This window comes from Durio zibethinus, chromosome 18, assembly GCF_047325235.1.
Source record: "Durio zibethinus cultivar Kanyao isolate XHJ-2024 chromosome 18, ASM4732523v1, whole genome shotgun sequence".
In the NCBI taxonomy this organism is placed as follows: domain Eukaryota; kingdom Viridiplantae; phylum Streptophyta; class Magnoliopsida; order Malvales; family Malvaceae; genus Durio; species Durio zibethinus.
The window spans coordinates 19185234-19210567 of NC_143179.1; the positions used below are offsets into that span (position 1 = coordinate 19185234).

The 25334-nt window shown below is 33.0% G+C and overlaps 1 protein-coding gene across 1 annotated transcript; it reads left to right on the top strand.

The window, feature by feature from the left end:
* The first annotated feature begins 674 nt into the window (after window positions 1-674).
* LOC111301016 (bifunctional aspartate aminotransferase and glutamate/aspartate-prephenate aminotransferase-like) lies at window positions 675-25334 on the top strand. Its single transcript, XM_089748149.1, has 12 exons — window positions 675-776; window positions 924-1056; window positions 1568-1842; window positions 1970-2063; window positions 2213-2316; window positions 3558-3806; window positions 3888-4001; window positions 4132-4215; window positions 10920-10964; window positions 24356-24526; window positions 24689-24802; window positions 24965-25334. The coding sequence occupies exons 1-12, from the start codon at window positions 675-677 to the stop codon at window positions 25103-25105; spliced, it is 1626 nt and encodes a 541-aa protein (XP_089604275.1). The 3' UTR covers window positions 25106-25334.

Sequence of the window (25334 nt, forward strand, 5' to 3'; positions counted from 1 at the left end):
TTTGGAAGGTTCAGATTTCAGGTTAAATATTAAAATAGTTTATCTTTTAATATTTTTTTAAAATTTATATTTAATGCAGGTAAATATATATAAATTTTATACATTATTAAATAATTAAATAATATCATCATTTTAAAGGGAATACATCAATAAATAATTTTTTTAAAAAATATGTTTTATATATTTATTTAAAAATTAATAGTTATTAATAAAATAATATTATTTAATTTATTGATGATGTTTAAAAGTTTATATATTCATATTTTATAATATATTAAATATAAATTTTTTTAACAAAAAAATATTTTTTTGATAAAAAAATTTAAAGATAAAAAAATTATTTAATCATTAAATTAAGATAAAATATATCGTATAATAAATGATTGCACGTTATAAATTTATAATAATTCAAATAAATAATTATTGATAAAATTCGAATTTAAAATTTTTTTGAAGGAAACAAGTGATGATCAATTGAACCACTTGTCGGTAACAAAAATATTAATGCCTTCGGGCTCGAAGCTCCCACCACCCCCCTTGCCCAGTTGACTTTAGTTTTCTTCCATTTTTAAGTGGTTTTGGAGTGCTTTTATTTAATGTAACTGAGAAAGAAGAGGGTCCAACGCTAGGCCAAATTCCATGATATTCCTTAAACTTTAAGTCTCCTCATCCAAATGGAAAATTCTCTTCATACTTCAACAAGCATTCCCCGTGTTGGTTTCAGCTCCCAATTTTTAGGATCAAATTCAGTCTCCAACTCCAAGCCCTCCGTTTCCGTTTCTTTCCCTTTTTCTCATTCCAATCTCTCCCTAAAGTCAGTCTCTTTCTGATCTTTTATTATTTTTAACACTTCTCTTTTAGTTGGTTCTTAGGGACAAATTTTAGGTTACGATTGCTTTTAACAAACTCTATAATCTATTCAGTTTATTGAAGAAAACGCACAAATTTGTTTCTCGGTCGTCAATCGGATTCCTCCTATGCTTATCAGTAGGATACTCTTGGGTTTGAATTATGAAGGTGTCATGCACTCATGTCAAATCAGATTTGATTCAGGATGTTTTTTCGTATGCATTGCTATGTCAAAATCATTTGTGATAATGTGGTCAAACATGGATCAATCCTTTTGAGAGATTGTTTATGACCCTATAGCCGCAGGGAATTAATACAAGCGAGATGTTAGTTTAGGCCCTTTATAGTATTATTGGCTTTTCAGCAGTTGAAAGAGTAGGTTGGTTATGACTAATACTTTTGGAGAATGGACAAATTGTTATTGAAATGATTTCATGTTTTGTTGTCCTTTTATGGAAATGTAAGGAGAAACATTCTTATTTCTGTTAACCTCTTTCCTTCAACTGATTCATTATAGTTGCTATAACTATTTTAGAAACTTCCATTTGTGACATGATCGGCAGAAGCAATGGCATCTAAATTTTAAAGATTAAAATTTCATTAGGCCATAAATATTCTACAAGCATTTGTCATTTGCGTGTAAGTAACAGAAAACTAGTCTCAAGAGTCTGATTGCCAAAAATCTCTGAAAAGGAGAAAGAAGCGCCTGATATATAAGTGAATTTCATTGTCTTATTATATGTACTTCTTGGCAGATCTGTTGAGACTTCTAGACAACAGTCATCTAGAATAAGTGCAAAGTCGAAGGCAGAGAGCAGCGGCTTTGAGCAAGTGAAAGTTGATATCTCTTTGAGCCCCAGAGTTAACTCTGTGAAGCCTTCAAAGACAGTGGCTCTAACTGATCATGCAATTGCTCTTCAACAGGCTGGTGTCCCCGTTATTCGATTAGCTACCGGAGAATCTGATTTTGATACACCAGCCATTATAGCAGAGGTACCTTTCTTTTCTAATCCCAGTTGTAATTTTCTGTTTTAAGTTATATCATCTTTTAGTTTTGAGTCTGTTGTTCTATTAAGATGTATTTTAATTTATTATATTTTTGCCATTTCTAAAAAGTAAGGCTGGGATAAATGCAATTCGTGAAGGTTACACAAGGTACACACCCAATGCAGGTACTATGGAACTTCGTACGGCAATTTGTCATAAGCTAAAAGGTTAGTGTACTGCTATGCAAGCGCTTTTCTCTTTTAATAAGAGTAAAATTTGAAGCTTGTTTGCCTTTGAGGTCAGATGTGGCAAGGACTTTACGTTTTTTTTTCTCTTTTTTTTTTTTTTTTACTTATTTCCTTTTAATTTGTTGCAGAGGAGAATGGGATCTCTTATACACCTGATCAAATTTTGGTCAGTAATAGTGCTAAGCAGAGTTCCCTTCAAGCGTTTCTTGCGGTTTGTTCTCCAGGGGATGAGGTGAAGTTTTTTATTTCAACAATCTTTTTTTAACCTAACTGTAAAATTACTGCTGTAGGTCAATTTCCTTCTTCCATCCGATTTCGAGTCATGCCTACTTATCATGGTCTCTTTCTAACAATCTTTGATCAAATCATAGAAGTTCATAGAGCTATGGACTTTCTAGTGATGACATAATTAGTTACCTTTGAATTGAGAGAATATTCTTGGGAATCTGGAATCCTTTCCATTGAATTCATTGCACCATCAGACTAAGAATAAAATTCGGACACAAAGGCACTGCATGACTTCTTAATTTGTCCTCTCAGTTGAGCTTGTGTTGAGGAAAGCAATTGATATTTTTTGTGTTTGAGAACATGAATAGGAAATTGTACAGTTGAATTTAATTTGTTAGGTAAATTGTGCTAACAGAATTTGAGAATATGTAAGAAAGGTTAGATTCACATGCCACCGTTTTTGAAATAAAGAACATTTGAGGTGAGTTTGAAAACTGTATTCTCGTCTAAGAATTTCGAAGGCACCTTCTAGCCCTGTATATTAACTATGTAGGTATATAGATCGTATTCATACATTGATTGCATCCATCAGTATAATTTGGACAATTAACCAAATTCAAATACCCCATGAAATTCATGTTTACAAACTCAACCATTGTCAACTCAACTTCTTTTCATTGTTCAAAACTACGTCCATTTTCTTTTTACAAGAATGTTCGGTCGTATTTGTTAATCTATTAAATTGATTAAAGATTCAGTTCTCAAATTAGAGATTATTGATGTACCATCCACCGCTTTGTAATGAAAGTCGGAGACCAAATTTCTCCTTCCATTATGCTATCAAAATTTTCAGTTACACCATAAAAATTGAACTTTAAGTTGCTACTCTACAAATCTAGACAATGGATGTGAAATACCTGGCATGAAGCGATAAGAAAGATCTTTCAACTATGTTCTCTGTCACAAAACAAGTATTAGCCTAGCTTCCAAGAATGGCTCGGGTAGAAAAGCAAGTTAATTAAAATCGACTAAATAAAGAAGAAAGTAAATTTTCTAAAAATAAATAAATAAATATTGGAATATTTTCCTGCATGCTAGAATTTCCATTTCCTGTTTGTGCTTAGATCTTCCGTCCAAATGTATATATCTGCAAGGAACCTTATTTAGGTAACATTAATCATGTTTTCAGTGATTTTAAGTAGAGTGATAAGGGCTGAATTAATATGAGCCCATCATTTATTTCAGGTAATAATTCCCGCTCCATATTGGGTGAGTTACCCAGAAATGGCAAGGCTGGCTGATGCGAGACCTGTTATTCTTCCGACACTCATTTCTGAAAATTTTCTATTGGATCCAAAGTTCCTTGAGTCTAAAATCACTGACAAGTCAAGACTGTTGATTCTATGTTCTCCATCCAACCCAACTGGATCTGTTTACTCTAACAAACTGCTTGAAACAATTGCAGAAATTGTAGCAAAACATCCCAGGCTTCTGGTACTTGTACATAGCATGAACTCTTAGACATAGGCTATGCTGATATTCAAACACTGAGCTTGCTGTTGTTCGCTTATTCAGGTGCTATCTGATGAAACATACGAACACATAATTTATGCACCGGCAACTCACACGAGCTTTGCATCATTGCCAGGCATGTGGGAACGGACTCTAACAGTTAATGGCTTTTCCAAGGTAAAGCAATTGCATTTAAACCTTGATTAAGTATTCCGTTCTATTTAATTGATAAATTTTCCATGCTTAACTCGGTGTAGTCCTTTAGCGGTCATTTTGAGGATTGACAATTTGAAGGTGACATTTGTAGGCTTTTGCAATGACTGGTTGGCGACTCGGATATATAGCTGGACCTAAGCACTTTGTTGCAGCATGTAATAAAATCCAGAGTCAGGTATGTGGCATTATACCCGTCACTTGCATTTTCTGTTGAGCAAACTGCATGCAGCATGCATTAGTGCAGCAATACTATTGCATTTGCCAATAATAAAATTTTGTTTAAAGCTATTAACCCCGGAAAGAACTTTTCTTGGAGATCAAATGAATTTTGTGGCTAGTCTTATATAAAGTGATAGGAAAATATGGCACTTTTTGTTGGATTGGTTGTACGGTTGCCGTGGTATATTAGGACTGCAAATGTGGTTGCTACGTATCTCTGACTGTCAGTTTTTGAGAATCATAAATTCATCTTCTCTCTTATTTTCATAGAAAACAACTACAAAATAAATAGATTAAATCAGATAACAAAAAGATAAAAAATTCAAACTTAAAAAGATAACAAAAAGATAAAAAAAATCAAAATGATAAGAACTGGAACTTATCCCTAAAGATAAGAAATTTGACTTTATTCCTTAACTAACTCTTAAATCTTTTACGCTACCCCTCAAGGTGGTCTGTGAATGTCTATCATTCCCAACGTGCTGACAAGAAATACTCAAAGTTAGTCCTTGGAAGCCTCTTGGTAAGTATGTCTGCTATTTGTTGCGTTGTAAGAACAAACAAAAAGCATATAGCACTAGCCTCAAGTCTCTCCTTTACGAAATGCCTATCAATCTCTACATGCTTTGTTTTATCATTCTATACTAGATTGCGTATAATACTGATGGCTACTTTATTGTCACAATACAATCTCATAGGAAATGTGTTAGGCCTCCTTAGTTCTTCTAAGACACGTTTCAACTACAATATCTCACAAATTCCATGCGCCATAGCTCTAAACTTTGCTTTAGTGCTGCTTTATTCCACCGCACTTTGTTTTTTGCTTCTCCAAGTAACCAAGTTACCCCAAATTAATGTACAATATCTAGAGGTAGATCTTTTATCAATGATTGATGTAGCCCAATCAACATTATATAAACTTCAACTTGGTCACTTTTCTTGAATAATAATCCTTAATCTGGATTGCTCTTTAATTACTTTAAAATCTTCTAAACAGCTTCAAGATGCTTTTCATATGGACAATGCATGGATTGACTCACTAAATTGACTGCAAAGCCGATGCTTGGTCGAGTCTGTGACAAATATATCAGTTTGCCTACTAACTTCTGATATCGCTTTGCATCAACAGGTGTTCCATTGTCACTTTTTCCTCACTTTAAGTTGTATTCTATGAGTGTATCAGTTGGTCTGTAGCCACTCATACTTGTTTCTTTTAAGAGATCAAAAAAGTACTTTCATTGTGAGACAGTTATGCCCTTCTTGGACCGGGCAACTTCTATTCCAAGAAAGTACCTCAATGATCCCAAGTGCTTAATTTCAAATTCCAAAGCTGGAACCTGTTTTAGCCTTTTTATTTTATTTTATTTTTTGAGCAAGTCATCTTCAGTAAAAATAATATCATCCACATGGACAATTAACACTGTTATTTTCCCTTCAAGTGAAAATTTCATGAACAAGGTATCCTCAGCTTGCCCCCGAATGTAACCTTGTTTCTTTACTGATTGAGTGAATTTATCAAATCATGCTCTCAGTGATTGTTTAAGTCCATATAATAACTTATTTGGCTTGCACACCTTTGATCCAAATTTTTCAGTGAGGCCCCAAAAAGAATCCATATAAACTTCCTCTTTTAGATCTTTATTGAGAAATACATTTTTTTACATCCAATTATTGCAATTGCTAGTCCAAATTTGCAATAATTGATAATAGCACTCTCATTGTGTTTAGTTTAGCCACTGGAACGAATGTTTTTGAGTGGTCAATACCATATGTCTAAGTAAATCCTTTCGTTACTAGTTGAGTTTTATATCTTTCTTAGGAGCCATTAGAATTGTATTTCACTGTAAATACCCATTTACAGCCTACTGTGGATTCTTCTTCAGGCAAACTCATTACTTCGCAAGTCTTATTCTTCTCAAGAGCTTTCATCTCTTCAAGAACAACTTCCTTCCATTTAGGAACTTTAAGAGCATCCTGTACATTTTTAGGAATGTCTATGACAGATAATTGAGAAGTAAATGCAAGAAAAAAGGGAAATACTTTTCATATGATGCAAAATTAGACAAGGCACATTTAGTACATTCTCTAGCACCTTTACTAAGAGCAATTGGAACATCTAAATCATTAACAAGCTTAATTTGGGAATCAGGCTTAAAGGAACTTGACTCAGTTACGGATTTACCTAGAGGATTGATAGAAATTTGATATGTTCTCAGATCATACTCCTAGGATTGCTACAAAGTTGACTACTTTTTTCTTTGATCAGGATTCTTTCTTGAATAGACATTGAACTCATTTGGTTTTTTACTTGATTTTTCACACATTTCCAGTTTTAGGTGATTTTTTGATGACACAATAGGTAGCTGTGCATTGTTTTCAGCATGTAACATATTTGTTTCCATGGTAATCTTAGGTATTTCTGAAGTAGGGTTTGCAAGTATCTTTGAATTTAGGATAGACAACACAGGTGGCATTTCAATTTGGAGGTCAAAGACAGAATCTTCGCTGTCACTTTCCCCTGCAAATGATTAAAATCTTTTTTTTTTTTTTTTTTTTGAAAAAAGTGACATCTATAGTAACAAATATCCTTTTTGAAAAGGGATAAAAACATTTGTATTCTTTTTGTGTCGGAGAATAACCAACAAAAACATATTTTTTTGCTCTTGGATCAAGTTTTCCCCTATTATGATTGTAAATGTGAACAAATGCAATACAACAAAAAGTTTTAGAGGAATATTGACCAAAATCCTTGATGTTGGAAATATTTTTTGAACAAATTTGAAAGAGTTTGAAAATGTAATATCTTTGATAGCATCTTATTGATTAAACAAGTGGCTGTAAGAATAGCCTCCCCTCTACAAATATTTAGGAACATTAGCTGTAAATATTAAAGATCTAGCAACCTTAAAAGGATTTTTTTTTTTCTTTCAGCCACTTCGTTTTATTGAGGTGTGTCATTACAAGAACTTTGGTGGACAATACCATTTTCTCAAAATATTTCCCAAAATTTTATTAAAATATTCCTTCCTATTATCACTTCAAAAAATTTGAATATTTGTTTGAAATCGAGCCACTACCATTTTATGAAAAACTTGAAAAACATGTTTAGACTTTTCTTTCAGTAAATATACCTAAGACATGTGAGTATGATTATTAATGAAAGTGATAAACCATTTTTTTCCTGAAAGTGTAGAAGTTCTAGACAATTCCCATACATCACTATGAATTATAGAAAAAGGTCTTGATACTTTATATGGCTGTAAGGGGAATGATGCACGGTGGTGTTTTGCTAGTTCACAAATTTCACACTAAAATGAAGATGGATTCTTATTGATGAATAATTTTGCAAATAATATGTTAAATACTGAAAACTTGGATGCCCTAGCCTAAAATGCCATAAAAAAATTTCATTATCATTAGCAACAAAAATAGATTTGAGACAAATACATTGAGGTTATCTTTTCAAGTCAGTTCCTTCTTTAAAGAAGTAAAGTCTTCCACTTTGTCTAGCACTGCTAATCATCTTTCCTGAGTTCAAATCCTAAAATTCACATTTAGAAAAGAAAAAAATTAACTTGGCAGTTTTGATCATGAACTAATTTGCTAACAGACAATATATTACATGACAAATTAGGAGCATGAAGAACATTATAGAGTGTAAAAGAAGATGAAAGAACCATGGACCCTTTTCTACTGATAGCTAAAAAAGATCTATCAATCATTTTGATTTTTTTATTCCCTGGACAAGTATTATAAGAAGAAAACAGAATGGAAGTTTCGGTGTGACACCTCTAATCTCATATTGGAAGAATGTATGGATATGAATTGATATATATATATATGTAAAGATCTAAATCCAAATCTATGAAACGTCTGTTATGAAACAAAACCATAAGACTTTCAGGTTAAAATAGATAATACCTTGTAGGTTAATTGTGAGTCTCCATAAATGGTATCAAAACTATCACCGATCGACGAAAATTAAGTGATACATCATGAGTCACTAAATGCTACGTGGTAGGGAGCTACCTTTAGAATCTTAACATCTGGTATGATCTTAGTCCTGTGGTTGGCCTCGACTCACATTTTAAAAGAGAGATTGTGATGCCCCTAATCCCATATTAAAAGAATATGTAGATACAATTTGATATATATGTAGAGATCTAAACCCAAATCTATTCAGTACCTTTTATAAAACAAAATTGTGAAACCTTCAAGTTAAAATAGATAATACCTTGCAGATTAGGTGCTGATATTTACAAATGGTATCAGAGTATTATGACACCCTCAATTCCATATTGAAAAAATGAGTGGATATGGTTTGATATATATATAGAGATTTAAATATAAATCTGTGAGGTATTTTTTTTGGGACAAAAACATAAGACCTTCAGGTTAAAGTGGACAATCACTTGTCACAAGTCGAGACTCAACCTCCAAGCCTACGCAGCTCCAGGACCCGAGCATCCACTCATTCCACGTTTCATATCAGCTTACTTACCATGGTTCATACTCTTGTGAGGTATTGTCCATTTTGACCTCTCTGGCCTTAAGGTTTGTCCCACAAAAAGCGCTTCATAAGGAAGAAGCTGTGTGAACCCTTATATTTCATGGCTCACTCTAGTACACAGTCGATGTGAGATTTTTTACTTCACTCCAGGATCCTGACATCCTCTCCCATTTCAACGGAGGACCACTGTCCTCAGTGGCACATCGTTAGTACTTTCAGAGCTGACTCTGATACCACTTGTCACAGGTCGAGACACAGCCTTCAGGCTCGGGCGACTTCGGGACCCGGGCACCTACTCATCCGGTGTCACAGATCAACCTACCTGCCACAGTGACACCCTTGTGAAGTATTATTCCCTTTGACCTAATAGTTTTGTCCCATAAAAGGCGTATCGCAGGCTGTGTGTTGGTTTCTACAAATAGTATCAGAGTATTATGACACCCACAATCTCACATTGAAAGAATGTGTGAATATGATTTAATATATATGTGAAGATTTAAACCAAAATCTATAAGGAGTCTTTTATGAGATAAAATTGTAAGACCTTCAGGTTAAAGTGGATAATATCTCGTCGATTAAGTATGGGTCTCTACATCTAGTCATATGATCAGTTGCACCAAAATCAATGATTCAAGGATAATAAGAAGTGGAATTGACATTAACTAAAGTTGTTGTGAGGTAGTTACCTTTTTAGGCAAATGAATAAGGTGGAGATAGATTAAAGTATACATAAAAAGAGAGAGATTGAAAAAATTTGTATAAATGCTCTAATTGATTCTTGGTGAAAGAAAGCATTTTCGAAGCGATTTGTTTCTTTTATCAGTCTTGGACACCTAGAAAGCTTTATTATCTCCACTAGTTTGTTTCTTCTAGTTTTGAGGCTTTCCATGCAATTTCCAACATGTTTCTCGAGTGTGCCATGCTTTTTTACAGTGATCACACCACGACCTTTTTGTGTTTCTTCTATCTTCTTCTTAGGCAGGTCTTTTTAATACAAGAGCAAAGCTTTCTGCATCAATATTTAGTCAGTATTCTCCATTCAACATCATCTTATGTTTGGCCTTCTCTCTTTGTACTTCAGAGAAAAACTTCTCGGATGGATAGTAGTGTCCCAATTGTAGATTCTATAAGATTGATAAGCCAAGCAATTATCATGAAATTTTTAAACCTCCATGTTTTCAACATTGAATCATTTATTATTGGTTTCTTTACTTCTTTGATTAAATGGCCAAGTGTTCTTTTGTCATTAATCACCAGTTTTACACACTGGGCCCACTTTAGGTAATTCTTACCATTCAATTTATGAATGATTAATTGAAGAGAAGAATTCAAATTGATATAATAAATCTATTGAAAAGGTGTAAAGGAGATAGTCTGAGTGCTATCCACATCATTCGTAAAAGTTATTAAATCTTTGGTGGCTTCGATCATGGTAGTTTTTGCTATCTTAAAATTTTTTAATTTAGACTCAACCCTTTAGCTTTGATACCATATTAGGTTTTGAGAATCAAAAATTTATTTTCTTTTTTATTTTCGTAAAAAATAACTACAAAATAAATAGACTAAACCAGATAACAAAAAGATAAAAATTTTAAACTTAAAAAAGATAACAAGAAGATAAAAAATTCCAAATAATAAAAACTAGATCTTATCCTTAAAGTTAAGGAATTTGATGTTATTCCTTAACTAACTCTTAAATCTTCTATATTGACAAATATTGATAAATTTTCTGAACGTGCTTGCACTAATGTTGTTTATTGAGGCTTATACCATTTTGAGATTTTTTCATTTCTAAGTAGCCTTTTGTTGGGGGTGTTTAGTGATCTAAAGGGCATAATAGTCTTTTTTTTTCATTAGAGGCTCTTGGTAGACAACTAAGAGTATTTCAAACATATGAGCTCACTTGACCTGACACATTCAGTGCCATGTTAGCTTGGCCATGTCATTATTGTCTCTCATTGGTCCCTTGCCTCTTATATATAAATATAGACATTTTGACATTATCATCCCAAGTTTCATTTGGTCTCAACCCTTTATTCTTCTCTCTTTTCAACTTCTTTCATTATGATATTTGACTTGCACATTAAAGTGTAAATGTAGGAAACACTCCCTGCCTTTTCATCTAACTGATTTTTTTTTTATCTTTTTAGGAATACCTTCATATTGAAGCTCGATACCAACATTTGGTGTACCAGGTAGGGGTTTTCTATTCGTCAACCAAGCATAAGACAATACTACCTAAGAAGAGAGCTCTAGAGAAAGAAAAGACAGTCATCTTGGCCAGAACAAAAACATACAATAACCAGCATTCGGATCAACCTACCTTACAATAGATTAGTTCAACCATAGAGTAGTTTCAAGCTCTAACTGAGTAGATATAAGCTCTTAAGCAAATATTACTCTTAAGCAAATATTATAGACTATAACCCTACCACAGACCTCAAAGGTGCCTGACCTAGTCACCCTTAACTGGTAATTCGTGGAAAGGTAATCAAGCTATGAAAAAGTATAAGCCTCCATGGCCTCCAGGGAAAAAAAGCATGATATTTTAGCCATTTGCCATTATCAAGCCATAACCCAACACATGTTACAACCTAAAAATAAAAACAAACTGACTTGAAACCCCAATCAAATAAAGACTTAAAAGGTCAAAAGCAAGCCATGGAAAAAAACCTAACAGTGAAGGTGATAACTTTCAATGACAGACTCAAATTCTTAAAGACCTTGTCCTTCACTGAAAAAATCGATAGAGTTATACCTTCAAAGGGATTCAAAATGTTGACCTTATAAACTTATAATTATAATTTTGATCCCTTTGATTATTTAAAACTTTATAAAACTAATATAATGATGTAAGGTATAGATAAAGCTTTGATGTATAAAGACCTTACTACTACCCTCAAGGGCACAGTTCGATCTTGCTATAGCAGTTTAAAGTCAAAGTTAACCATGACGTTTAAAGAGCTCGGCCACTTTTTTCTATCTCAATTTGTGAACAGTTGAAGAATGAATCTTACAAGGCTAGAATGAATCTTACAAGAATTATGCCATGCGTTTTAAAGTGAAAGCTTTACAGGTTAAAAACTAAAACAAATGGTAGTTATAGTGGTCCTAATAAGTGAACTCAATGATAAAGAGTACCAGCTCAAGCTGACCTTATCCTTAGAGCCAACTAAAACTTTGGTCGATGTCCTACACGTAGCTAAAAAATATATAAATATTGAAGCTATAATAAAGAATAGTTGAGGTGAAAAAGACTCATCTCTCTTCTTCGATCGTAAAAAAGATAAGAATTTCTATAATATTCCCCTAAAAGGGAGACAATATAGGGCCAAAATTTCCAACGAAGAGAAAACTATATCGTATTGAATACTTTATGAGAGAGGAGTCTAATGCAAATTAAGAGAAATATAAAGCGTAGATGGTCAAAGCCACTAAGGTAGAATACAAAAAGGGATATAACTAAAAGATGTACCTTCCACTAACACATAAGTCACAACATTAAAGATTTTATCGACCTTAAAAACAAGATTAAAGATTTGATTAAAAGAGGTTAGCCGAAAAGGTTTATAGACCAACGAAAGCAAGGGTAAAATAGATCAAACTACAAACGAGATCAAAGAGAACCCATAAGGGATAAAGAAGGTAAACTAGAGGAAAACAAGATAGAAGAAGTTTGGATAGATGAATAAAGATAGGAGAAAGGCTAAGCTGACAATAACAGACCAATTACTAAGGTAATTAACATGATTACTAAAAGACGCTTTACTTTGACAAAAAAAAAGTCTAATCAAGGCATAATTATGGCCATCATCTTTTCAACAAAGAAAAAGAATGACTAAAAAGATGAGCCAATCTTATTCAATTTGGAATACTTAAATTCAATATCCTCATGATGATGCCATAGTGATCACAGCAGTGGTGTATAATTACATTGTCAAGAGAATCTTGTTTGATAATGAAAGCTCAATCGACATTCTATACCATGCCACCATGAAAAAAAATAGGAATCAAGAAAGATTAATTGCAATGGATCACCATGACCCTAATCAAATTTGGGAATGAATAGGCAGCAGTGAAAGATACTACCAAATTATCGATCTTTTTAAGGATAGAACTGATGATAGTTATGTTAGTAATATAGTTTATGACTGTAGCCATCCTATCTACCTATAATATGATATTGGACCAACCTAACAAATCTATTATACGGCTTATAGGCTCAACTACCCATCTAAAAATAAAGTTTCCAATGCCTTATGAGGTTAGAAAGGTAAGGAGAGAATAGCCCATGGCATGAAAATGTTATGTCACAACAATGAAGGAAAGGATTGGGAAGTAAATTGGCAATTTAGATAAGGTCAAAAAGGTTAATAAGGAAAAGCAGACAATAAAAGCTAAGAAGAAGCAAGAAAATAAAAGTAACCTATAATATAAAATAGACTCAATGAAAGCGCGTTTTTAAGCCACTTTAAGCTTTTGAGCTCCTATAAAAAATACATTTTTGTTTCATTTTTTAAACTTTTGAATAGATCTTAAAGTTGGCCGAGCTCTTAAGCTAACATAAAAATTTACACGTTATTAGGACATGCCAACCAAAAAGGAAACCAAAATGAAAAATACATACATTATATTTGTCATACTTTTTAATCACTTATCAATAACATACTAATCATTATGTCAGGATCTATCTTCATAAAAAATGGTTATGATCTAACTGAACAGAAAGAAATAATTGACTAAATACCTAATTTAGATGAGAATTGACTTGAGTCAACAGAAGACCTTGTGTTTATACCGTTTTGGGAGAATATTTTTGAAAAACACATGCAAATTGGAATTAAACTTGAACACAAAGAACAGTTAATTCAATTTATAAAAAATAATACCAATCTATTCACTTGGACATCGTTCGATATGTTTGAAATTAATATCGAGGTAATGGCTTATAGGTAGTATACCAATTTAGATATGAAACTAGTTCAGTAAAAAAAGATGACATTTACCCTGAAAAGATAAAAAATAATCGAGAAAGAGGTCGATAAGCTATTACAAGTAGGCTTCATTAGGGAGGTCCACTACTTTAAATGGATAGCCAATGTGATATGGTTAAGAAGCACAATGAAAAATAAAAAATATACATCGATTTTACTAGTCTTAATAAAGTATATTCAAAAATAGTTTTTCTCTCTCCATATAGATCATGTTGTGGATGATAGTGTCGAGCATGATCTTTTTAACTTCATGAATGCCTACTCTAACTATAACCAAATTAAAATGTTGAAAGATGATGAAAAAAAATGACTTTCATCACTGAGAAAGGCTTTTACTGTTACAAAGTGATGCCTTTTAACTTAAAAAATACAAGGGTGACCTACCAAAGATTAGTCAACAAGGTCTTTAAAAATCATATTAGTTGTAATATGAAGGTATATATGAAAAACATGATAGCAAAATGTAAGAGCTCGATTGAGCACTTGAAAGACCTCGAAAAAACCTTTGACACCTTGAAAAAATACAACATGAAACTTAACCTAAGTAAGTCATCTTTGGAGTCATGTTCGATAAATTTCTCAACTATATGATCAACAAAAGAGGGATAAAAACGAACATAGAGAAGGTTCAAGCAATCTTAGACATGAAAGCACTACCTTTAATGAAAAAAATATGAAGGTTAATTGGAAGAATAGACTGAACAGGTTTATATCCAGATCAATAGAGCAATGTCTACCATTTTTCAAAATCTTTAGAAATATTTTTAACTTCAAGTGAATCCTTCAATGTCAAAAAACATTCGATGAGCTTAAAGAGTTCCTATATTTTCCACATATCCTTTTCAAATTGAGGTTCGATGAGACCTTTTATCTATATCTAGCCACCACTGACCAGGCTGTCAACTTGGTTTCAATCTATAAAGAAGAAGAGAAATAGATGTCAGTCTATTTTACGAGTAAGGTGCTAATGGGATTAGAGATAAACTATAATAAAATAGAAAAATTAGCTTACACGGTTGTTACATTGGCTAAAAAACTTAGGCCATACTTCTAAGCTCACATGGTCTATGTATTGATTGACCAATCATTCAGGTAGGTTTTACAGAAGCCAAAGTTATTGAGAAGATTAATCAAGTAGGTAATAGAGCTTAGTGAATTTAACCTATATATACTCTCAAGTCGATCATGAAATCTTAAGTACTAGCAGACTTTATTATAGAGTTGACGTTGGCTTATTCTAATCTCAGGTCAGCCTTGAAATCCCAAGTACTGGTAGACTTTATCATAAAGCTGATGTCAGTTCATTCTACTGAACAACCTGAGAAAAATGAGGAAAACATAAAAAAAGAAATATGAAAGCTTTTTTTTTATGGATCGATTACTAGCACAGTAGTGGAGTTGACCTTATCTTGATCACCCTTGAAGGCCTGCGGTATCAATATGCCCTAAATTTTAAATTTAAGGCATCAAATAATAAGGTCAAGTATAAAGCACTACTAGCTAGCCTAAGACTAGTAGCCAAGCTAAATGTTAAGTATATAACAGTATACAGGTAAACAATGAGTTCAGAGCTCGAGAAGAAAGAATTCAAAAAAACTTAAACAAAGCATTGAACCCTGTCACTTTCTTCCAAAAAGTTGAGGTAAAAAAAATATTAAGGTTTAAAAACTTACTAGCAGATTCTCTATCCAAACTGGCCTTAAGGATAATTTCAAAAAACTCAAGCCAAGTTTTAGTGGAAAAATTAATGTAAAGAAGCACCAAGGAGAAACTGGCTAGACGGATTAAGGAAAAAAGAACTTGGATGACCTTGATCAAGGCATACCTAACTATGAGAGAGCTATCTGAGGAAAAGATCCTAGTTAAAGCCTTTATGAGGAAAGCTTTTTAGTACACAATGATGAATGAAAAATTATATAAATGATCTTTCAGTCTACCCTACCTAAGATGTGTGGACGACAAAGAAGCAAACTATATCTTAATGGAAATCCATGAAAGGATATGAGGGAATCACCTTAGACCTCGATTGCTTACTTACAAGATACTAAGGTAGAGCTATTATTGGCCCACCATCAGATAAGATACGATTGACTTAGTGAAAAAAAGTAAAAAATGCCAGAGATTTGCTCATGTGTAGCACCTCTTGTTAATCAAGCTCACTCTCATCATCAATCTTTGGCCCTTCATGTAATAGAGAATAAATATTCTCAAACCATTCCCCTGGCCATAAGCCTAAGGAGATTTATCTTAGTAGCAATATATTACTTCACTAAATGGCTTGAGGTCAAGGCCTTAGCTATTACAACGGAGTCTCAGGTTGAGAAATTTCTATAAAAGAATATAGTCTGCAAGTTTGGCCTACTTCAGTCCATAATTATGAATAATGGCAAACAATTCAAAATTTTGAGGTTCAAGGATGGTGTTTCAACCTTTATATTGATTTAAGATTCATGTCAATCACCCAACTTCAATCTAATGGACAAACGGAGGCCACTAATAAAATGATATTAGAGGCCTTGAAGAAGAGACTAGATGAGGCGAAGGGCAAGTGGGCTGATGAACTCCTTAGAGTATTATAAACCTTAAAGATAACCACGAAGGTCTTTACTAGAGACTGTGGTACCTGTAGGGATCGACCTTCTGAAGTTAGGAGTCGAACTAGGGCCCAAAAAAAGAAATAAAAAGGCCCTAAGAGCCGATTTAGATTTAGTTGAAAAGCAAAGGGATATGGCCCTAACTCGAATAGTAGCTTGTTAACAAAGGGCATGCAACTATTACAACAAGAGAATCCGACATAAAAACATCAAGAAGGACGACCTAATACTTAAAAAAATTAAAGCCTTTAAAGTTGATGACCAAGTTGGCAAGGTAGCTCTGACTTAGGCAGGGCCTTATGTCATTAAAGAGGTCATCCATGATGCGACTTATAGATTATAGGACATGAACGCTAGTCCCTTACCAAGGACATGGAACACAAATAATTTAAAAATGTACTATTAATAACTTGAACATAACTAAGCCCACACTTCTAATAAAAAAATTACTAAATCAAGCCATGATGATTATGTCTACTGTGAGTCTCAAATTTTGCTTGACCTAATATAACATCGACTAAATCCAACCTGAGACTTGCATTTTTTGTAATTCTTAAGTTCAGGATGTGACCGACTTAACATAATTTGACCTAAGACTTGTTTTAAGATGGATTCTAAAGTTAATTTGGAGCAATAAGGATTCAGGCTCACTTAAACCTAGACTTGAGAATTCATGTTTCTTTGCCATGTCTCGTGTTGTATTTAACATGTTTAATGAGATGAATTATAAAATGTATTTAAATCCTAAATATAAACATGACATGTTTAATATACTTGTTACATGTGACACGACATGATTAACACGTATACAATTAATTTGCTTAAACACGGCAACTAAACATGAATAATATAGATATATATGAATAGACATAACTAATATGGATATATACAAATAGATACAAAGAATACAAATATATACAAGAACACGATTAAAATAACAAATAATTAAACTATCTATCATTTACAACTTAATAAATTTAACATACTAATAATATAAAAAAGAACATACTTATTAAAAAAATTAATGCTCATTTAATTTGTAATTAATATATATTTTTTAATTTTACTTTATATTACATAACTATATTAATTTTTAGTATGAAATTTAAAATGATAAACTACTAAAGATTAGAGAATAAAATAATAATGTATAGGATTAATATTAATATTAATATTAATATTAATATTAATATTGTATGTATATTATTAATATAAAAAATAGTTTTATAATAATTATTAAATAAGTATTATAATTAAATGTTTAAAATAATTTTTATATGATATTAAATAGCTAATTAAGTATCTAATTAAAAGATTAAAAATTTAAATAATCTTTATATGTTTATATTAAATTAAAATAAGTATAAAAAATGTGTTAAATCTGTTAAACATGTTAAATATTTACTCGTATGACAAGATTTAATTAAATGTATCATTCGTATCGTGTCACATATTTAGACATGTCAACATATATATGAATGAATTGTGTTGTGTTGAAATTCGTATTAACACGAATAAACGTGAAACATAATTTTTTAAAACACATACGATTTTTTTCATATTGTTTTCATGTCATGTTTGAAATTGATAGGTCTATTTGAGTCAATGTGAAACATTGGATTATTTTTAGATTAAATTAATTGTTAGATCAGTTATTTTGAATCGTTTGTGCTGAGTTTACCAACTTAAGCCACGAGGTTTTCTCGTGAATAGTTGTTCGACCTCAAACTTAAAAAATTAAATTAAATTGGTAAAATGAGGTGAAACCAAACTAAAACTTGAAGCAAAATATTCTACTTCTCAATGAGATTAGTGGGTCAATACAAAAAATTATCAAATGACAGAAGTTTTGAAGAGTGATTTAACCTAAGGTCACAATAAAAAATTTGACCTCGTTTTTGAACAAAAATATACAAAAATTAACAAAAAAAAAACGTCTTAAGCATCAGCAGCAGCAACATCAGCACCTTTTGATCAATAACAACAGCATCAGCACCTCTATCAATAGCAACAACAACATCGACCGATCACTTATTTACCTTGGGGCCCAAGGTAACCTCAAATTTGGCATCTAATTCTATGTCTTCATCCTCATCCTCTCCCATTTCCTCATCAGAATAGTGTGGATGAGGCCTCGATTTGATATTATATAGGTCAATATCATAAAGGTCAAGGTTGAAGTCGATGAATTTAAACTACGCTTCATCTTTTGCTAGCTTAAAGGTACTGAGGATATTTTCCTTGGAGCCTAAGGAATTTTCTTGAGGCTTTAAACTCCTTGATGATTTTTTGTTTGAGCTCTTCTTTCTTATTCAGCCTAACTTTAAGCTTGGACCTTGATTTTGCCATTTCAACTTGAGCATCACTAAGTTTCAACTCGGCTTGTTCTTTCATGGACTTTGTTAAAACCTTTTCAATATGCACGTTTTTCAACTTGGTCATCAGTTTATTGATCTTCTTTCTTTGTCTGGCCTCTTTTATATAGAAAGCATTAAGGTTGGACCTCAGACTGCCCAAAAAATCATAGATTTTCTTATGTTTCTCGCCCAGGACAGTAATGTCCTTTTTGGCCTTGAGTAGGTAGGCCATAACTAGGTAAGCATGGTGGAAAGCTTGCTAGGTGTTGTCAATAGGCTTAGAAAAGAGTTTTTGGTAAATTGTATAAGATGAGCTAACACTTAGAAAAATAACAAAATAAGAAATAAGGGGAAAACTGAGCTAAAGTAAAATAGAACTGATGATTTAAATGGAGCTAAAGCACCAAAAAATTTAATCGAAAACTAAAATTTTATCAAAAAATTTTCAAAAAAAAATCTTCTTTTTAACTTAAAAAACTTTTCAAAAATTCCCATACTCTCTACTGCCTTTGAGTACTTTTTCCTCTAATCTTTATGTATCTTTCTTTGATCTCTATTTTTTGTATGTCTTTTCTTCTTTATAGGCATGTATTTATAGGGTTTTAAATTCAAAGAATCCTAAACCAAAAAGGGTTTTAATCCTCTTTTAGTTTTAACTACAAATTTTAAGTTAATTTAAACTCTTCAATCCACACATGTAATTTCACACAAACTCAACCTGCCAGATTTTTTTATTTTTTATTTTTATTAACAAAATTAAACTCAAGTAGAACCCCAAACAGATTGGGGTGTCTACACTTGGGAGCTCTCCAAAAGGTTATTAGTGGGAGAAAATTAGAGACTGGTGCATACTCTTTTCGAGATGGGTCTCGAAACTTTAGACTCTGAATTTTTCAAATTGATATATGAGGCGTTGGTCTTGAGCTTCTTGGCAAGAAGAGGGGAATGTTAAGAAGAATTCCCAATGGGCTGTGGATTTGTACCTTTTGCTAATAGCAGGGTTCTGAGCTGAAAAGCTTGGCTACTTATTTATTAAAAGGTTAATGACCTTATTCCTTTTTCGATATGAGGCACCAAGCTAAATCTTTTCACTTTGGGCTTTCTTGGCCCTAGGCTCATGTTGAAAAAGGGAAAAAAATCAAAGTTTTTGTTGGTAGCCATCTCTATAAAACCAAACTGAAAGTTAGAGAAAAAAATAAAATAAAACAAAGATCCTATGAGGTTACCTCATACCTACCCAAGTATTTCATCTTATTTACTACTTTGAGAGAGGTTAACTCATAAGCATCTATGATGAGCTCTCCATACAGGTGTACTCTATTATTTTATCCTGATTTAAGAGGTTTAAGATGGATAGAGCAATAGGCATATCTACAAAATTGCCAGACTCATTTATTACCTTCTAAGCCTCGACCTTGGTCTCATTATCTTTATTTTTTTTTTGTTTGTAGAGGTAGAGGAAAAGTAGCTTCCAATTCTTGATGGAGCTTAAGTAGTCAGTAAATATCTTTTTATTAGGTCAAGTTGTGACTTATACCACCTCCTATCACTGGGGTGTCTTTTAATAGAAAAAAATTTCTTGAATAAAAGAAAGTCAGGAATAAAATCTAAATGTTGACAAAAAATAATAAAACCTACTATATACCATATTAAGTTAGGGGTGAGCTGGGTGAGTGTTAAATTATAATAATTAAAAATTAAAATAATAAAGAATGAAATGGAAATCTCATACTGGCCATAAAAGAATCTTAATATACCTAGAGCCGATGTTGCTCTACTTAATTTATGATCCGATCTGAAGAGTTTAGCGTTAGTATACTGTATTTCTTTTTGGGAAAATAAAAATTCATTATCAGAATGCAGATGTGATAAGCTAAACACATATTAGGGTAACCCTCAGAATTGGCCCTACATTTTAGTTCCTTAATCATGTTCTTTAGGATCATGCCTAGGTCGCAAGGGGTATATACATGAACCTCGACTAACTCATCTTGCTCTGAGGAATTCCTCTTCTCGTTATCACCTTCCTTAATCAGGGTATCCCTCTCTTTTTTTTTTCTTAGAACTTTCATCGTTAGAGCCTTTACTATCAAAAGATTTAAACTTTTGAGTAAGAGTAAGATTCTAAGCTGGAACAGTGATGAAGTGCACTATGACCTCGAAGGAAGAGGGCGAAAAAAGAAACTCCTTAGGAAAAGAAAGGGTTAACCAAAGAGAAATAGAAAAAATAACATCAACACTTATAGAAAGGGGAACAAAAGAAAAAAAAAATTTGATCAGGCTGGACCCCATAAAAGGAATAACTGAAAATGAGAAAAGGTTGACTATAGAAGATGTACTAACCTGAGAAATAAAAAATAGAGGTAAACTTTTTAAATCAAAATCTATCTAAGCACACAGCTCTTTCGTGTTCATGACCCGCTATCTTCTTGTCTAAGCATTCTCAACAATTTGTCATTACCATTCTTTAGACATAGGGTTGAGCCAGTAGGCCATCTTATGATAGTCCTGACTTTTAATGATTGGTGAGACTAAATGGTCGTTATCATACCATGCTGACCTCCCCTAAGCTCTATTCTAAAACTCTTAGCTTTTCTAAAACTAAAGTTAAAAGACATTGTAAAGAGAACACATAGCGAGGAAAATAGAGAGAAAGGATGAAAAAAAAGAACTATAAGGTCATGAAAGATAAAAAGTTTTTAAGGTCAAAAAGTTTAAGTCAGATGGAGAGCAATAAAGTAAAAAGGTGAAAAATGAATGCCTCAATAGCCTTTTATATAGTCATACCTCAGATTAAATGAACAATCTAGATTGTGATACATGTTAGAGCATTGTTAGAGAACATCTTTTTGCCTTCTTCAATCTAATTTTTGTTACCTAAACTACCTCTCTTTTTATTTAAAATGACCTCAACCACTTAACCCGATCAGGCTAGCTAGACTAGACGAGTCCCTAGGTCAAAATGGTCTGATAAATCGACGGTCAGTTTATCACTAAAGTTTAAACAAAGATTCAAGTTCAAGCTTCTGAAAAATGTTTAAGTCTCATATTAGCCAGACAAACTCTTCAACCCTTCTAAACCTCTCATCTTGACCTTAGATCATTGCAAATAAAAAACACCTTGGCAACTTTCAAATTGGCCATAGATTTTACCCAAAGCACACATGTAAAATCAAACTCATATCAGGTTAACATACATTAAAGCACCTCAAGTTGAACTAAACAACAAATAATCCCTTTATGCTAGCCTTCACACTAACCTCGACCATATGAGATCGGATTTTTCATGGTCTTTTTTAAGCTGGTCAACCACAAACCCAATAGTTTAATACTCAAACTGCTTAGTAGGGGACAAAATGTTAGGGATATTTAGTGGTCCGAAAGGCATGATGGTCTTTTTCCTCATTAAAGGCTCATGGTAGACACCTAGGGGCATTTCAGATAAGTCAGCTTGAAATGTTCAGTGCCAAATCAACTCAGCCATGGCATTGTTATCCCTTATTGGTCATCTGCCTCTCATCTATAAATATAGACATCCAAGCATCATCATTCTAGGTTTCGTATGTTCTCAACCCTTTACTTTTCTCTCATTTTGACCTCTTTCATTTTGTTCTTTAACTTGCACGTTGAAGTGTAAATGCAGAGAATAGTCACTGTCTTTATACCTAATCACTCTCTTTCCTTTCTTGTCCTTTCAAAAATACCCTTGTGTCAGAGCTTGGCACCAACACCTTCTTTGCACTTACTATACTTGGACAAGTTAGTCAATATTTGAACTTTTGGTAATATTGCCCGGCCGCTGAAGAGGTTTAAACTAATCTCACCTACATGCATTTTAATTTGGTTCCTACATCATACAAAAAGTTAAGCAAGTGCAGTAACTTTCAATGTTGTTCACAGAAATGAATAATTTGGGATGCAGTCGTCAATTTCCTTGGTGATGCACATTGTATACTTTAGAAAGTGCCAATTGGCATAAGCATATTTATCTTGAAAAGTATACCAGTCATATTTAGTCATCTCCACGTAGATGCTTTTTGAACTTCCTAATTCCTACACTTGTTCAAGTTAGTCAATGTTTATAATTTTTTATAATACTCCAAGATGCTAAAGGGGTTTGAAACCAATTTTATCCTAGACTCATTTTAATTCGGTTCATTCTCTTTGTACTTAAATTTGAACAAATAGGATAGCAGTTAGCGCGGTTCAACAAAATGAACAATGTAGGATGTGATTGCTAATTTGCTCAGTGAGACGAGTAACTGTTAAAACATCATGCACATCTATACAAGTTTGAGTCACGGTCTTTTGCTTGAGGGTTGAAGATGCCATTGGATGAGCTTGTATATGATTGTGATTAACGAATTCAATTGAAATATTGAACCATATGTTTACCAAATGTTATCAAATATTGAGTACGCTTTGACACTTATAATTTCGAGCTAGAAAGCAATGAGTGAAAAGAATGTTTTGAACCAAATTAGGGTGGGAGGTGGGGTTAGAAGTGTCCTGGGATATCATGAGAATAAGATTGTTGGACTGTGCTTGGAAAACTGAAATTGTTTGTGTTTGGAAAACTCAAAAGTAAAAACTTATGCTATTAACTAACATAATGACCAAGTGTTGTCTATCTTGGTTTGTAAATATTGAAGTAAAGAAGAACAATGATTATTAAAGGAATAAGTTTGAGATGACTGTGCTACATTTTCACTTCTAAGCATGTGCATATGTTTAACCAATTGAAACTGATATATTAAGAAGGATTCAGATTACCGATTCCCTACAGTTAAGGCAATACAATACTAAAATGTCAATTATGTTGGGATAAAAGCCTCCAATCCAATCACACCAGCGGAAGCGAAATCAAACAATAAATAAAACACACAAGAGACAACAATTTAACGTGGTTCGATCCAACTGACCTACATCCACGGATGAAAAACAAGATCCACTAGTTGTAGAGAATTACAAACATACATCATATCATCAACCTCACTCAACAATCAATACTCATAAGACACTCTCAATCTCCTCTAGTCCTATGAAGTATTCTCAACCCAAACAAACACAAACCCAAACTTTTGTGCACCCTTTCAACACAACCAAACACATACCCATATGTTCCCATACATCACACCTATGTGGACCCTCTCAGTTTCCTCTAGTCCACTCACAAACAAACACACATACCCATAAGACGTAGAGCCCCAATACTCCTATGGGGTGTCTATCCTACAAAACCCTACAACTCTCTTACGTCTTTTTCTCATACCTAACCCTATAGAGACTTCACCTATTTATAACCATGCAAACTTGCCCATTAAGAATCCTTTCCTCTTAGAATTCTTCTCTTGTAAGTCAAACTTGCCTATTAAGAATCCTCTTTCTTTTAGAATTCTTCTTTTGCAAGTCTTCTTGTCCATCAAGCAATATCTGACAAATCTCAAACAAATCTCTAACAAATCCCAAACAAATCTCTTATGGGATTTGAGTCAATATTCCCAACAAATTAGTGCCGATAGGCTGATGTATCTATCAGTGCACTTATGTATTATACATAAAAAACACTAATCTCTCTGTTAGAGGTATACTTGTAATCAATATACTGCAAACGAGACCTCTCATTGGTTATATTTTTCAGGCCACTTCAGGAGCTAGTAGTATAGCGCAAAAAGCAGGAGTTGCTGCATTAGGCTTGGGCTATGCTGGTGGGCAAGCAGTTTCCACCAGGGTGAAAGCATTCAGGCAAAGGCGAGATTTCTTGGTTAAAAGCTTTGGGGAATTGGAAGGTGTTAAGATATCGGAACCTCAGGTACTAGTATTGGTCTAAAATCACTTATCCAGTAAAACTAAACCCGATGTATTTATGAAAAAAAAAAAAACCTTGTTTTTGTACTTTGCTTTTTCTTCAATGTTATGATATATTATTTTTTCATATAACATACTTCTTGCTTGCATTACTTCTGCCTTGCAGGGAGCTTTCTATCTCTTCATTGATTTCAGTTCTTACTATGGAATAGAAGCTGAAGGTTTTGGTAAAATTGAAAATTCAAAGTCACTTTGTCGATACCTCCTGGACATGGCTCAGGTATTCTTCATTGGATGCTGCCTCAGTACTCTTCTTTTTAAACTGATTGAGAAGGGCTAGGCTATGTGTTTCATCAATAGTTTGAAATTTTGATGATGTTGCCTGAATATTCTGTTTAATATTGAAGATCAAACATCAAATACTGCTTCTACTGATCGACAGGTTGCGCTAGTCCCTGGAGATGCATTTGGGGACGATAGCTGCATTCGTATATCATATGCAGCATCCCTCACCACCTTACAAACTGCTTTTGAGAGAATTAAGAAAGCACTTATCTCCCTGAGGCCTGCTGTTCCATTTTAACACGGATGAATTGTCAAATGTCATGCAGCATATTTTAGTTGTTGTACTTTATTTTGTAATTTGAAATTTTTAATTTTTAATAAGTTTTTCGAATAAAATTCTGGGTTTTCTTGGTTGATTTGTTCTTTTGTATGATTGTCCTGCATTTTCCTTTCAATTTCAAAGGTAGAGTCCCTACGGGTTTGATAGAGAAAATATGACTTCATGCTCATGCGTTTGAAGGTCGAAA